This window comes from Papilio polytes, unplaced genomic scaffold (assembly GCF_000836215.1).
Source record: "Papilio polytes unplaced genomic scaffold, Ppol_1.0 DF821733.1, whole genome shotgun sequence".
NCBI classification, from domain to species: domain Eukaryota; kingdom Metazoa; phylum Arthropoda; class Insecta; order Lepidoptera; family Papilionidae; genus Papilio; species Papilio polytes.
In genome coordinates this window covers 113,999-129,486 of record NW_013527471.1, presented here as the reverse complement: position 1 = coordinate 129,486, position 15,488 = coordinate 113,999, and the positions used below count along the sequence as shown (strand labels likewise).

The following is a 15,488-nucleotide window of genomic DNA, read 5'->3' as shown; positions in this document are numbered from 1 at the left end:
TATATATTTTTTTATTCTGATTATTTTAAACAAAACTGAATTGTCTGGAAACATAAATAATAATAAATAACAAGTACAAATAGTTTTAAATAACACATTTGAAGGATCTAAATACCTTTTTTTCTTAACTTTCATACTTTTATTTAAGTTAGCAACTTTAGATTAAGTCATATCAATTTCAATGGATGTAATATTTCACATTTTCTAATTATTAATCAGCTTACAATTAGAATGGATTCGATGTAAAATGACGTCATCGAATTCAAGTCTCTTGTTATCGCGGTCGTATAGTAAACTAAAATGTGTTTTCAAATTATTTCTATTCAAATGTCTGTATAAATTATTGTATCAGCTTGAATCTCTTTTATTAAAGAGTAAATTGTTTTATGATGTTATGTTCTCAAAAAATTAACCACATTAAAAAAAAACAATTCCAACAAATTCCTGGATGTATAAACAGATTGCGTTTTAAATTTACGTAATTAAAAACAATCATCAACTTGCCCCTGTCTTTACAGTCGGCACAGTATGTGCTCCATACATCTTCCAGCTGTCATATCTGAATTCTCACATAAGCATATCCTCTTTCATACAATCCATCCATACACTCTTCGGTCTTCCTCTACATATATATCCATCCATATTCAATTATCGCTTTCTGTTATCAAGAACAATATTAATGTAATTTTTAGCTATTGCAAAACCGGAAAAAGTTCGCTAAGCTGACGGCCAACCTCCATTAATGGAGAGGCACTTAAAGAGAGAGAGAGAGCTATTGTATATTCTTATTTCAATGTTTATTCTAAGTTTTTTAATACTGTAGTCACAATTAGTACAATTGATTTTACATAATTTTGACTGTAGATATATACATAATAAAAAGTACATGAATGTAAGGATAATTCCCAATTTGCCTTTGTTCATAAAATAGCCCATTAGCTTTAGCACGCTAAATGTTTCGGCTTGACATTACTGTAACACGAAATACAATGTTATTTAATCTAATAATTTGTTTTATTTCTCCTTAACATAAAGAATATTGACTTTTAAAACACTTGAACTATTGCCATTTCTTTCATTCCTGGTAGAAAATAACAGAGATAGCATGTTCAAATAAAATGCTCAAAGTTTTTGTGTAAGGTTTCCGATTTAATTTATGTACAATTTAAAATATTAAATACTAGCAGTTGCTCGCAACTTTGCCCGCGTAAAATTATAAGATATAGCCTATGTTACTCAGTTATATCATAGCTTTTAGTGGTAAAAAGAATTTTTGAAATCGCCCCAGTAGTTTTCGAGTTATTTCAATACATACAAAAACACAAATCATTCCTCTTTATAGCACTAAAAGAACCTTTTAATATCCTACAGAAAAATAAATTTACATGAGAAAATTTATATACATGATGTGAAGAAATGTATAAACAAGGTACTTAATAAATAAAACTATAAAATTGTTTGTACTTTTATTGCAACTGCTTTGAATATAATTCCTTAATATAATCTGTGCTATTTGTCTGTGTATAAATAGAAATGCTATTGTTAAATGACGTTAATTCCCCCAAGCTTTAACATATTCCTCTTTAACTTTCTCCCTTTCTTCTACATCAGGCAAATGAGGTTTTATGCCTTTTGCTCTTCTGTCTCTAAATACTTGATTCTGAAAAAAAAAGAAATAGCATCACCTAACAACCCTAATGAAGGCCTCAAAGTTTATCCAAGTTGGGGTGGACAACCTCCATCACTTACTCCATCAATGGTGAACATTGATATCCTTGTGGGATCTGAGATGATTAGTAAATCTGAACTTAGGTCTTGTTCACAGTTCGTCAATTATCAGATTACACAAAGATTGTATGGACTCTGGTGCCAGTTAGTGTTCACATAAGTTTCCAGCTATACTGGGCAAATTTGAACCAGGTTTTAGTTTGGGAGGTCCGGTTAAACGGCGCACAGAACAACCAGCCTGAGGAAGACTAGGTTTAGTCAATCCCTTTGGTCCAGTGCTTCTTAGTTGATAACAAAAGAAATTTATTTCGTGGATTCTTACCCAGAATTTCTTGCATGTGTTATAGTTGTCAAAATAAGCTTCACATTTTTTCTGGTCATATCCATTCTTGTTTAGGCACTCATAAGATTGATTTTGCTCCTAAATTGAATAAATCATATTATGTAAAACTAATAGAAATTATTAACCAAAATCGTAAAGTTCGTAAATAATTATAACCTTCAGACATGGATTCAAACGGGAGGCCTCTTCTGCATTATTTAACTTCATTTTTAGGTAGTATATTATTTCTCTGTTATTTTTTTACAAGTTTCTCTTCGTTTTCATACTTTTTACATCACATTATTTGTTGAATGTTGTTATCTCATTTGTCAATGTCATTGTCATAAAGATCATTCATCATATTTTTCACATCCTCTTTAATGAAGATGATAATAGCAAGGACGACACTTGTCGCTCACAATATTTTACTGTTTCATAATTTTATTTTGTTATAATAGGCTAAAGTTACAAAACTAATCAAACAGTTTGTTTTGTTGCCATCTTTCTATACGACATCCGTCGCATTTTCGTATTTTTGTATTAAAAGGCAGTGTAGTGACAAACATAATTTTTAAATATAATCTACGTGTCACGGAACGTTAAATAATGCGTTTTCTTTGTCGTATTCTAAGAACCAATTAAAACAAAGATTAACTTTTATCCTTTTATTTGATTGGTCGATAATTACTAATACTGTGAAATATTTGTAAACGAAACAGTATTCATTAAAATTACGACGCGAGAGTTACGAGTGTGAGGAACAGCCTCAATTATTTAAAAAACTTTTTATATTTTACAATGTTTTCTAGGAAATCAAGTGCCTAAATGTTTTAGAGATTAGTTTTTGGATTTAGTGTAAGTGTATTAAATGCTTTCGAGATGTCGAAGAATAAAATTGCTGCTCGTATTGACAGCCAAAGTGTAGAAGTTAAAACTAAGGTATGTAGGACTAAGTTTCTAATTCATAGTTTCGATTCATGAGAAAAGATTAAAACTTTTCTTAAACTTCATATTTAAACTTATTGCAATATTCAATTTTCTAAAAACTGCTGTTCAAAAAGTTTGATATTACTTCGAAGTTGATGAAATTTAAAATTTTCTTAGTCTCACTGCTGGCAATAGTCACACAGATAATATGATATTGTCTAAATGTGTTAAAGAACATACCTTCCCTGATTTTACACACATATTTAAACAAGAAGGTCTTTTAAAACTGACTTTAGAGGATAAAGTTTTACATGCATGTGAGTTGGTTTAAATATATGTCAATTCCATTGTAACCTGTCGTCTTAACAATTGAACCAATTTGAACAAATGAGATGTCTATAAATTCTATACTTCCTTTTGTGTGATAAGAACTTAGACGGGTTTCTTAGTTAACAAAATCTACTGGATTATTACGTCCACAAATTCAAAGTTCTAGCAGAATATTCAGTAGTAAACAGAGGTAAAAATAGATATTTTAAAATTATGATTGACTTGGTATTAAACATGAGCTGTTGCTTTCAACTACATCAGCACGGAATTAAAGAAAAAAACTTTAATTAACAGTTTATGTCGTCCAGACTATGTTCTACATCTGTTCCAAATTTCACCCAGATCTGTTTAGCTATTCTGGATGTACACAGTTACAACCATTCATTCAAACATTTGCATTTATAATATTAGTAAGGTAGATAAGATAGTAATAATTAATAATGCATGTTATTTGTATATTTTGTTCAATTAGTGCCTTAACCTATTTACTCTTGAATCATTTTGATGTAAATGATGAATCATTCATTCATGGGTTTCTAAACCACATTGATAATGATTCATAGTATCTTTCTAGTCACATAAAAATTGTCTGGTAATATATATACTATAGCTATACTATTATTACCATGAAAGAGTTTCTATACTGTCTAGTGATTGGTATGGGCAACAATTGGTTCGCAACTGCACCCGGCCCATTATAAGATATGATCTGGCCAGTGAGACATTTTGACAAAACCCATTAAAAAAAGTAAATTAGGTTCTTATACTCAGAGAGTGATAGTGAGTTGGCAAACATCCTTTGAAGTTGCGACCTGCAAATGTATTTCTATGCTAAAGTTTGGCCCTCAATGTCAAATGTTGCTCATACCTTGTACAGAGCAACTAAATCATACTCAACCAGAATCAGAGTAATATAATAGTGGCCTATGTTTCTTAAAATTGTATATAATCCTAAGTAAGGTTGGCGAAAGGCAGGCGGCCGACCATAAAAAGTATTTCCAAACCCAAAAGTAGGTTTTTCATGACAAAAACCTGTTGCGCCAACCCTACGGGAGTAGGATAAGGAGGAGGATGATGTACATTTGTTCAAATCCGTTGTGATTCCTTTGGGATGGGAGGTGAACTCAATTGGCCATTTGCTCTTTTGCCACTTTATGCTAAGAACAAAAAAATCCTTCCCTCGTGTTCATCTAACTTTGTTATCTAACATATTTGTTATGTTTAATTTGAATATAACAATACAATGATAAAAGTATTAATGTAATGCTGAATACAATCAACAATAAAACAATGGAGATGTAATAAGAAACAATTTGTAATTTCATTGTAATTGATCATTGGACACAAATGTTATTAAACCCTTTGTTAGAAAGATCTCATCTCCCCTACCTTGTCCTACTCCTGTACAGTATGCAAATAGAGTTTTATCATCCATCATCTCAGTCAGCACTCTCTTCTTAATTGTCCCCTTTCACACAAGCCATCCATCTCTAGGTCCACCTCTACTGGTGTACCCCTTGTTAGAAAGATATTGTTAAATAATTAAAAATTACAATTAAAAAAATAAAAGCAAGTAGCCTGTGTATTCTTCTAGACTGTGCTCTGCATCTATGCTAAATTTCATCGAGATCCTCTCAGTCGTTTAGACTACAAACTCTAACAAACATCCATGCATCCATCCATCTAAACTTTCGCATTTATAATATTAGTAAGATTAGTAAGATATATTTTTTTGGTTAAAGATATTTTACATCTGAATATCGACAACAGTTTTGCAATAATTGTGTAGTGTGAAGTCTGGGTGTAATACTAGTGCAATAAATTGCTTTGTTTAAGGATGTAAGTGAGAAAGGTCTTTGCCCTAAGTTGAACAATAGTACATTATGCCACATTTTTTTGTTTACATAGTTAATTGGGTTGTGGTTTTAGTGATTCATTTGAAAAACTGTTGTTTTAGATGGACCATAATTTTCTTGGACATGTTCTTCCTTCATTTTTACTGTTTATTTAGAGTTTTGATGGTTTAAGGGTTAAACCTTTACTGTATTCTGTAGGTCTTTTGTTCAAATCCTGCCATGTAACAATATGGTTTTCAATTTCATTTAGTACTTAACAATTACCTGAAGTTCTTGCAGTGAAGCAAGCTCTACATAACTGTAAGAAATTCAAAGATATGTGTGAAGTCAACCCACAATGGGCCAGTGCGATTGACTAGAGCTTGGTCACCCTAGGGTAGGCTCTGAGCCCCTCAGTGGGGATGACTAGTTAGTTGATTCTTTTGTCCCTACTGTATACAATTTAATATTTCGTGACTTTTAAATAGATGTTTCTCTCAATAACACTTGAATTTTCGTTGTAATTCCATACAAAGAACTTTAATTAAGGTTGAATTCCACTAATTAAAATAATTTACACTTTCTAGAATGTTATCGCGATTCTTATAATTGTTTTTGTACAGTGACGTATGTATTCTTGAAAGTTTGCATCAATTTCAATGACGCTTTGTTTGTTTTATTATTGAATTATTGTTTTACGATTTTTTTTTTGTATTAGGGTATTCATCGTAATAATCAATAGTCGAGTATAATAAAACTAGCTGTTACCGTGCGGCTTCATCCGCACGAAATTATGAAAATTTTATTTTTTTGTTTACATTTGTGAAATTATCAATAGCAAATGTCAAAATGACATGACATACCTTGGCAATCTTGCTTCCTTGATGTTGGCAGCAACTTATAGTCTCTTTACCACATTAAGGTTTTTATCCAAAATATATACCCCCTTAGTTTAATGACGTGAAAATATATAGCCTAAAGCGTGTCGTAAGTGTAGGGCTTTTTATTAAAAAAAGAGTTATTCAAAAATATGGTGTAATTGCTGACATCTTAGGCAACAAAGAAGTGTGTGTTTACGCTTTATTATAATAGTATAGTATAGATTACAGTTTTTCCTTGTTTATGATTTAGTACTAGTTATTACAGTAGTAATATACGAATCGTTTAAAGTGAGTTTTGCAAATAAAAAATCAAAACAATTGCAAAATAAAACTTGCATTCCCTTTGATAAAAAGTAAAAACAGCACATTTACTACGACAGTAGAACTGTAATAGAAGGACGGTTTCGGCAGTAGATTTTTCAGCGAGTTTTTTTTAAAGAGCCATATATTTGTCTCGTAAAATACATGGTGTAGGTACCTATGTATTTAATTTGTCATAACGCAAGACGCATCAGATTATCTCATAAGCCAATAATGATAAGATAAATTACGATAAAGTGTCAGAAAAGCTCCAAACAGTAATTATTATAAAATTCTTTTTATACTTTAAGGTTTTAAGTATTCCAAGATTTTAATCTATACATAAAATAAAATTGGAGTGTCTGTTAATCCCAAAAGTCTGTAACATCGAAAGAAAAATTCCAGATTTTTTTGTCTATCTGTCTGTGTCCGCAAGCCGCGTTTGTCTGGGTAATCTCCGAAAAGGCTGGGCCGATTTCGGCCGTCCTTTTACTGGAGGGTAGCTGACATAGACGGGCATATTATAGACTACTTTTTTTGCTATCTCTGGAACGGGTGGACCGATTTGAACGGGAATTTGACTAAAAGATAGATGCACGCGGGAATGTGGTAGATGACTTTTTAAATCAGCGCTAAAGAAGTTTGCGGGCGACAGCTCGTGAGTAGTAATAATCTTTAACTTTTATTTACAGTTCGATGCGGAGTTCCGACGCTTCGCTCTAAATCGTACGGAGAAGTTGAAATACGAAGACTTCAAGGGTCTGATAGAGAAGTTGCACCGGCTGCATGATGTCGCCTTCCTCATCTCCTACACGGACCCTAGAGACGGTGATCTGCTGCCGATCAACAATGACGATAACCTGGCAAGAGCGCTGCTTACAGCGAGACCGCTCCTCAGGGTTATTATACAGAGGAAAGGTAAGTTACAATAAGAGCATCGAAATGTTAATGTACAAGTTCAGGGGTGGCAAACCATTGGCACACTGCCATAAATGACACACGACATAGTATTTTGGGCACGTTGATAACCATAAAAACACTACGAAAAAATTATGATGTAGGTGAACCAAGGATATGACGTAATAATCGTCAAAATTTTGATTCCACATCTAAGACCGCATAAAACATTACATTAAAAAATGGCACTTTGATGCATAAATGTTCGCCACCCCTGTTCTAGTTAGTTCTGACTTAAACGTCGGTGGGTCAAAGGTTACTTGTAATCTATAGGCCTTGGGTTCGAATCCCGCCATGTACCAATGTTTTTTTAGATTTCCGAATTTCCGGTGCACATTTACCCGATTTTTACCGTGAAGGAAAACACTGCACATATTGGCAAAGAAATTCAAAGATATGTGTGAAGTCAACTCGCATTTTACCCCAGTGCAGTTACATCGCAAACTTGTCATAGCAATCTACATGCTAAATTGTGGCTCTTATTGTGAAAATGTTTACGAAAGATCTTAAGTGGGAACGAAATTAAATTCTTTGACTACAAAACAAGTGATATACAGTTACTCATATTTTTCGTTTACGATCCATCCAAAGAAGATAACTTATTAGCATATAATGCTCACCCATATCCAAATATATGTCATTGTTAGCAATTGTTAACAAGGTTCACATTGACTTATGTTTTAACGATATGTGCCAGGTAACATACGGTTTTACGCAGTGATTTTTTCGAAAGCATTGCATACTGGTTTAAAACTGGCTGTCAATGAAACGCAATGCAAACTTTTTCTGTTTCCGTTGTCTATTGTTTTTAAACAATCGTTGTAATGTAGTTTACAATTTGTATTTTGTAATGAATTAACTCAAAAAGTACTGAACCGATTTAAAAAAAAATTATGTCATTAGAAAGCTTATCAAAGCAATATAGATCATTTGTTACGATACATACATCCATACATATACATACATCCGCGAAATCACTACCTATACCATTTGTGTACACATTTGGAAAACTTTTTAATAATAAAGCACATTCACACAACAGTGGCTTACAGTTAATGCAGCGGACTGTGACGGACCGGTGCATAACCGCGTGTTTCCACTGGTGAAACGTATGAAACATTATTATCTCTATTTGATAACAATATGTATTCATATATGAGTCGGTAGTGGAAACCAACCTTAAGAGCATATAAATGTTAGACGGTTCTTGTTAACGCAGACCACGTTGTCTTGACCTTTGAAATCTAAGGGAAGGCGATATTATTACTAAAAATCTCGATGGCGATGTTATTACTAAGTATCTCACTGTGTAAGCCACAACAATGATTTTATTGTAATTTTTACTATCTATACTAATATAATAAAGCATAAACACACACTACTCTGTGGCGTAGGATGCCAGCAATCACAGAATATTTTTGAATAATTCTTTCTTTAATAAAGCCTTACACTTACAACACGTTTTAGGCTATATATTTTCACGCTATTCAACTTAGTTTACAGACCATAAACTACAAGCTGCAAGTAATCAGGATTGCCATGGTACGGTAATTTGAATTTTGACATTTGCAATTGAGAATTTAACAAATGTAAACAATAAAATAAAGTTTTTATAATTCCACGCGTATGAAGCCGCAAGGAACACCTAGTATGAAAATAAAGAAAAATAATTGTCGTGGGAATTAAATTAGAAGTATAAAATATCAATTATCCATTTATACAGACTATTAAAACTCTTTTCCACTAGTGCGTCCAGTCGTTAACAACTGTCATATCAATGAACAAAGTATCATTTCGACTGACATTGATGACTGTTAGAGCGCACACCTTTGACTAAACTATCGCACAACTGTTTAGTCGCGCTGCGACTAACTTTATGAGCTTATTTAGAGGCGCACACTGCTCGATTTTTAAATTGTACAACTAAACAGTTGAATTGGCTGCAAAACAATCGACAATCGCACAATAGTTGCGATGGTTTTTCAAAGATATGCGCTCTTAATAGTCACTCGGTTGTTTTCTTAGTGTAAATGTATTCTAAGTAATCCAAGCTGTATTAGGAAGGTTGCCCTCAATGGTAGGCTCTTTGTTCAGATTTCACGCAGGTGTAGGCTTTGCTAGTGACGTCATTTTTATAGAATCTGCTAGTTTAGTATGGGATAAAAGTAAATAATAATTATTGTAATAACTTAGGTACTCATATAAAATCACTGTTTAGTATAAAACTATGTCGTCTCCCACTGTCTGTATGTATGTATGCTTAGATCTGTATTCGCAACGGATTTTGATGCAGTTTAATTAATAAAAAGAGGAAAATACTAATACATTAAGTGTTGGTCGTCAATTCGTCCGCGCGAAATTAAAAAAATAATAAAAAAGTATGGTCTATGTTACAGATAAATTGCCTTTCTAACGGGTGAAAGAATTTTAAAAAAAATTTCACCCGTTAGAAAGAAAGTAGTTTTGAGTTATTAGTTATTATAATACATGCAAAAATACAAATCTTTCCTCTTTATAATATTAGTATAGATGTATGACAGTAGAGATATACTGATAATTTTAGATGTTGCTAATGTGATTAAAAAAACTGAAGTCGCGGGCAAAAGCTAATATCAAATCACTCTAATTTGTAGATTAGTTTGATGTTAAAGAGAATATAAGAATTCTTGACCCACATGCTTGACCCTAGAAGTACCCTAGAGTTAAGAGTGTGTGAAGAGTTTGCGTTATTTTTAGATTCTAAATATTTTTTAATTGAAGTGATGAATAAAAAATACCAGTATTTAGAAAAATAATTGGGAAATCCATAGATTATTAAATTGTCGTCGTCTTTAACACATACCTATCCTCTTTCAAACCATACTTGTCTTCCTCTACCTTTGAAGCCATTCATTTTCGATCGCATACTTGTTTATGTGCATACCATTTGTACGCATAAATCTAGAAAAAACTTAGAATAGAATACTGGTTATGAGTGTGGTACACCGATAAAGGTGGTACACAGATACATGGATTCCGTGAAGGTGACATGATCAAAAAGGGAGGGACTGAGATGAGAAGATAATCTGGAGGATACCGATCCGTGCATCTTACGGGATCCTACGGGAGTGTAATAAGGACAGGGAGATGATAAACTAGAATAGAACTACATTTAATATGTTTTGTAAATGCGAAAGTTTAAAAAGATCGATGGATGGATGTTTGTTAGAGTTTGTAGCCTAAACGTCTGAACGGATCTCGATGATATTTGGTGTAGATGTAAAGGATAGTCTGCTAGAACACATAGGCCACTTTAGTTTTTTTTTTTGTTTTTTAATTCTAGTCAAATTAGTTAATAGTTGGCCGACTGGTGTGTACGTTATACTGAAAATAACCTAGACCAATAATAAATGGATCTCTCACTCGGTTATAGACATCAAGAGTTGATTTATACGTTAGATTTGCAATTTACGACAAATATGAACATCTGTCAATATGGTCAGGGTAAATAGGTAACGGTCAACTACATTCCATGGTCAATACTTGACATTTATGTTGATTACTAGCTTTTGCGCGCGACTCCATTCACTTGAAATTAAAAAAAAATAATTAAATATAGCCTATGTGTTCTTCCGCACTATTCGCTATATCTATACCAAAATTCATTGTAATCCTTTAAGCCGTTTAGGCTACAAACTAACTAACATCCATCCATCTAAACTTTCGCATTTATAATATTATAATTACAAACAAGGTATAGGTAACTGTTGACCACAATATTTTTAGGGGTAGGATGCTTTAGGCCAGTGGGACAACGTGGATAAAGTGACCAACTTTATAGAGATGGTGGGCTTTAAGGACTTTTTACTAGCATTTTTAAATAATTTTTTGGGACTTAAATTTAATGAGTTGAAAAGAGGAAAGACTTGTATTTTTGTATATATTGAATTACTAAAAAACTGGACCGATTTTAAAAATTCTTTCACCGTTAGTAGTTTATCTGTGACTAACATAGATTTTATTTTTTATCTTTTTATTTCACACGTATGAAGTCGCAAGCAACAGCTAGTTTAGTCATATGGTGCCTTAAATATGTAACTCTATTCATTGTGAGCTGATTTCTGAAAGCCACTTGTCTATTGACAATTGAGAACACATTTTTCTCGTTAAAACTCTACTGTGACTCAATTAAATCAATAGTTGAAGTAATTACTTAGCAAGGCCAAGGTATTTGTTAAGTCGCCTTAACTATTGGCTTCCGTTCTTTGTTAGACATTGGGGATTATTCCCAACCGTCACCCCGCTGTGTCCCCACGTGGGAACACATGAGAATAAAAAGTTTGCGGCGAGGGGACAGTTGTAACTTTTATCACGTTCCATTTGCCACCTTATTGGTGATAGTGGGACTAAAAGGTGGGACGGATGAAACTTTATTCTCACGTGGGGACAAAGCGGATTGTAGATTAATATGTCACAAATGGTCAAAGATCTTATCAGGAGCATCAAAGCAAAAATTAAAAAGTTAAACTAGGTTCCTGTTTCTATAAATTTAACGAAAGTAAACTTATCGAGCCAGTGACAGCCAGACCTTAGTTATTATACATGTCGAGCCGTTGGTTCTGAATCAATATGGTCTGGTTTTCACAAATCCCAGTCAAAGAAATTAATTTACCACCCATCAAAGAACTTCACCCAGCAGATTCACCATAAGAGCTTTATTAAGTATGTAACTATGTCTTTCGACCTTTCATTAAAGACATTTACTGAAATAGTTAGGAAATTAATCTCCGCGATTGCTATGTGAATGTTCTAGAACAATCTTTTTTTTCTTTCCAGGGGACAGTCTCGAAGAACTCAACGGATATGGTACTATGCGGCCTAGGAATATAATCTCGTCAATACTGAGTGGTACGCCGGCGAAAAACAAAGGACTCGCTATATCCAATCCACATGACTTTAGAATGGTAAGATTTTTTTTAAACTATCTTAAACCTAGCTATCTATATGCAACACGGCTTGCGAAAAAACGATGATTAAAAAAAATGGTCTTTCGGTATCTGCAACGCAATAACATTTCGTTCATGAAATGAGATTTTTTTCAGTGTTTTACAGACACTTGAATTATATTATATGTATGTAGATTGTAATCTTACTATCTTATTTCTTACTTTTATTATGAATGCGAAAGTTTAGATAGATGGGATTGTAACAGTTTGTAGCCTAAATGCAATTAGTCATAAATGTACAGGATTTTCTGGAAGAACTTAGGCTACCTTTTTTTTTATTCTCGGGCAAAGTCGCGGATGAAAACTAGTGATATAATAATTGTTTTCTTTTTCTAGGTTTCAGCAATCATAGACGTAGACATTGTACCGGAAACGTGTAGAAGAGTTAAACTGCTCAAACACGGATCCGACAGACCTTTGGGATTCTTTATAAGGTATGTTATTTGGTTTATGGTCACTTTTTTCACATTAAAAAAAAAATGTTATTGTCTATGTCACTTGGGGATAATGTAACATTGTAATGGTGAAAGAATTCTTCAAATCAGTAAAGTAGTTTTTGAGTTTATTTGTTACAAACATATAAATGTAAAGGTTTACTTTTGTAAAACGACTTTATATAGGTCTTAATGGAAGTCTATAAACTTAAACGATTCGATAGATTTCCGCTATCTATTATTATGGTTATATGTGTTTTTGCAAGCAAAACCATCATTTTTACTTGTATTTGTATATTAAAGAGACGGCACATCGGTGCGTGTAACTCCAAATGGCGTGGAGCGCTCCCCCGGCATCTTTATATCTCGGCTGGTGCCCGGCGGACTGGCGGAGTCCACTGGCTTGCTGGGCGTCAACGATGAGGTGCTAGAAGTTAATGGCATTGATGTCTCCAATAAGACATTGGATCAGGTTAGTGGCATCAACTTGTCCTTGTCCATAAGTAGGGTCTATATATAGATGGTATGTGTTCTTCCATACATTTCTATCAGCTACATATCTGATTTCACTCCCTTAAGCATATCCACACACAATCCATCCATACTTTCTTCGATCTTCATCTTTGTAGATTTCTTTAACTTCTCTTTTACTCTCTTTCTAGTCTTTCAGGTTAGTGGCAATTATTTCCACTGGTGATTAGGTAAATTGCTGTTAGAAAAGAAACGTTACAATTGCAGGATTATAGACTTAAAAATATACATTTTTCTAACATTTATGTGTTACTTCCAGGTGACAGATATGATGGTAGCCAACTCTTCGAATTTGATAATAACAGTCCGTCCAGCAAACCAGCGCGCTGGCCCGCCGCCGCCGGAGACCTCGCGCCACTCGCAGCACTCGCAGCACTCGCAGCCCTCCAGCGAACACGATGATGATAGGTATAATAGAAAAAAATCCACTAAACAATGAAATGAAAAATAAAAATAAAAAAAACTAAAGATATAAATGACTAGCTATTGCTTTCGACTTCGTTTGCTTGAAGTTAAGAAATAATATCAATATATTAATATAAATAAAAAATAATATTAATAATATTAATAAAAATATAGATTACTAGCTTTCACCAGCGACTCCGTCCGAGTGGAATTAAAAGAAAAGCAAGTATGTGTGTTCTTCAAGAATATCGTCTACATTTATACCTAATTATGAAATGTGGAATAAAACGTATTTCTATGAAGAAATCCGTTCAGCCGTTTAGGCTACAAACTAACATACATCCATACATCTAAACTTTCGCATTTATAATATTAGTAAGACGGAGAGTAACCGCAGATAGAATGTACTTGTTTTTTTTTTATATATTTTATAACTTTATAGCTTTTGACCGCAGGCAGTGAAAAAACTTAGTAAATTGGCTATATGTTCTACATCTGTGACAAATATCATTGAGATATGTTAAGCCGTTTTGTAGATACGTAATAATAAACATCCATCCATCCAAACTTTCTCAATTATAATTTTACTATGATTAATTTGAAGTATTTTTACTATTCCAGATTCGATCAAGACGAACAGGATGAGATAGTGGACCTGACGGCTGTGACCCTGGAGGACCAGAACCCTGAACCCTCCTTCCACATCCCCGTCAAAGACGACGGCCAAGTACTGCATCTCTAGTACATACTGGACAGGTATCGACGGGCGAGGATACAAGCGATTTTGGACCAAAACAACTAAGCAATAAGGTTTAAAAAAGACAGACAAGTGATTTTAAACTATAAAACGAAGCAATAACGTCTAAAATCTAATGTTTTAGACCGAAATTATTTAATAATTATGACCAAAATCGCATTTAACACTTACGCTGCAATGATTCCTAAAAGACAAGCTATTTGAAACCAAAATGTCCTAATAATTAGGATCAAAATCGCATGAAGACATTCCATATTTACTACCAAAAGAAATTTGATAATAAGATCGATTTTAGACCTAAATGTCTAAGCAATAAAGCATTAAATCGCATAAAGACAGCTCCTGTGCAGTGAAATATAAGCGATTTTAAACCAAAAAGCCTAAGCAATAAGGCCTAAAATCACAGAAAAACATTCCATATTGCGATTCAGTGTAATATTTATAATACAAGCGATTTTAAACCGAAATTACTAAGTAATTGGTCACAAAATCGCAAAACATTCCGTAATTAGTGCAGTGCAGTGCTCATTATATCGTGGTAGACGATTGTGCGCTTTATTACTATAGAGATACGTGTCAAAATAGTATATGTCGTTACGTCACAATATCGCTTATAAGTTAGAAATAATGAGAGCAATTCGTTTTAAAGTTAATTCACATGATTTTAACGATAGTCGTAGATTCTCGAAATTTCTAGAACGTTCTATGGGTTTCTGAAGTGACATTTGTAGGATGGCAACATGTGTATAAGTGTCAGTACATTTTTAAGGTAATATTAAGTGCCTTAAATGAAATATAAATTACTAGTTGTTCCCGTGCGGCTTCATCCGCATGAAATTATGAAAATTTTAATTTATTGTTTACATTTGTCAAATTATCAATTGCAAATGTCAAACTGACATGACATGACAAACCTTGGCAATCTTGTTTCCTTAATGTTGGCAGCAACTTATGGTCTCTTTCCCACATTAGTGTTTTTATCCAAAATATTTATCCCGTAAGTTTAATGGCGTGAAAATATGTAGCCTAAAGCGTGACGTAAGTTTAGGACTTTTTATGGCAAAAGAACTGTTCAAAAATATGCTATAATTGCTGA

The 15,488-nt window shown here is 33.2% G+C and overlaps 2 protein-coding genes across 2 annotated transcripts; one reads left to right on the top strand and one right to left on the bottom strand.

Moving 5' to 3' along the window:
* Nucleotides 1–1,453: 1,453 nt before the first annotated feature.
* Nucleotides 1,454–2,399, bottom strand: LOC106108252 (coiled-coil-helix-coiled-coil-helix domain-containing protein 7). Its single transcript, XM_013289355.1, has 3 exons — nucleotides 2,228–2,399; nucleotides 2,051–2,149; nucleotides 1,454–1,660 (listed from the first exon to the last, which is right to left on the bottom strand). Exons 1-3 carry the CDS (start codon nucleotides 2,276–2,278, stop codon nucleotides 1,553–1,555), a joined length of 258 nt encoding a protein of 85 aa, XP_013144809.1. The 5' UTR covers nucleotides 2,279–2,399; the 3' UTR covers nucleotides 1,454–1,552.
* A 364-nt stretch (nucleotides 2,400–2,763) lies between these two features.
* Nucleotides 2,764–14,430, top strand: LOC106108234 (partitioning defective protein 6). The gene is made up of 7 exons (XM_013289334.1): nucleotides 2,764–2,989; nucleotides 7,016–7,241; nucleotides 12,096–12,223; nucleotides 12,602–12,699; nucleotides 13,003–13,171; nucleotides 13,490–13,638; nucleotides 14,257–14,430. The coding sequence occupies exons 1-7, from the start codon at nucleotides 2,930–2,932 to the stop codon at nucleotides 14,375–14,377; spliced, it is 951 nt and encodes a 316-aa protein (XP_013144788.1). The 5' UTR covers nucleotides 2,764–2,929; the 3' UTR covers nucleotides 14,378–14,430.
* The last annotated feature ends 1,058 nt before the right edge of the window (nucleotides 14,431–15,488 follow it).

What these genes read in the sequence shown, in the direction of transcription:
- LOC106108252 (XM_013289355.1), bottom strand. Translation starts at nt 2,278, where the DNA reads ATGAAGTTAAATAATGCAGAAGAGGCCTCCCGTTTGAATCCATGTCTG. An exon ending in GTTTGAATCCATGTCTGAAG is followed by an intron (nt 2,150 to 2,227) that starts GTTATAATTATT and finishes TATTCAATTTAG; the next exon opens with GAGCAAAATCAATCTTATGA. An exon ending in ACACATGCAAGAAATTCTGG is followed by an intron (nt 1,661 to 2,050) that starts GTAAGAATCCAC and finishes TTTTTTTTTCAG; the next exon opens with AATCAAGTATTTAGAGACAG.
- LOC106108234 (XM_013289334.1), top strand. Translation starts at nt 2,930, where the DNA reads ATGTCGAAGAATAAAATTGCTGCTCGTATTGACAGCCAAAGTGTAGAA. An exon ending in GTGTAGAAGTTAAAACTAAG is followed by an intron (nt 2,990 to 7,015) that starts GTATGTAGGACT and finishes TTTTATTTACAG; the next exon opens with TTCGATGCGGAGTTCCGACG. An exon ending in CCAATAAGACATTGGATCAG is followed by an intron (nt 13,172 to 13,489) that starts GTTAGTGGCATC and finishes TGTTACTTCCAG; the next exon opens with GTGACAGATATGATGGTAGC.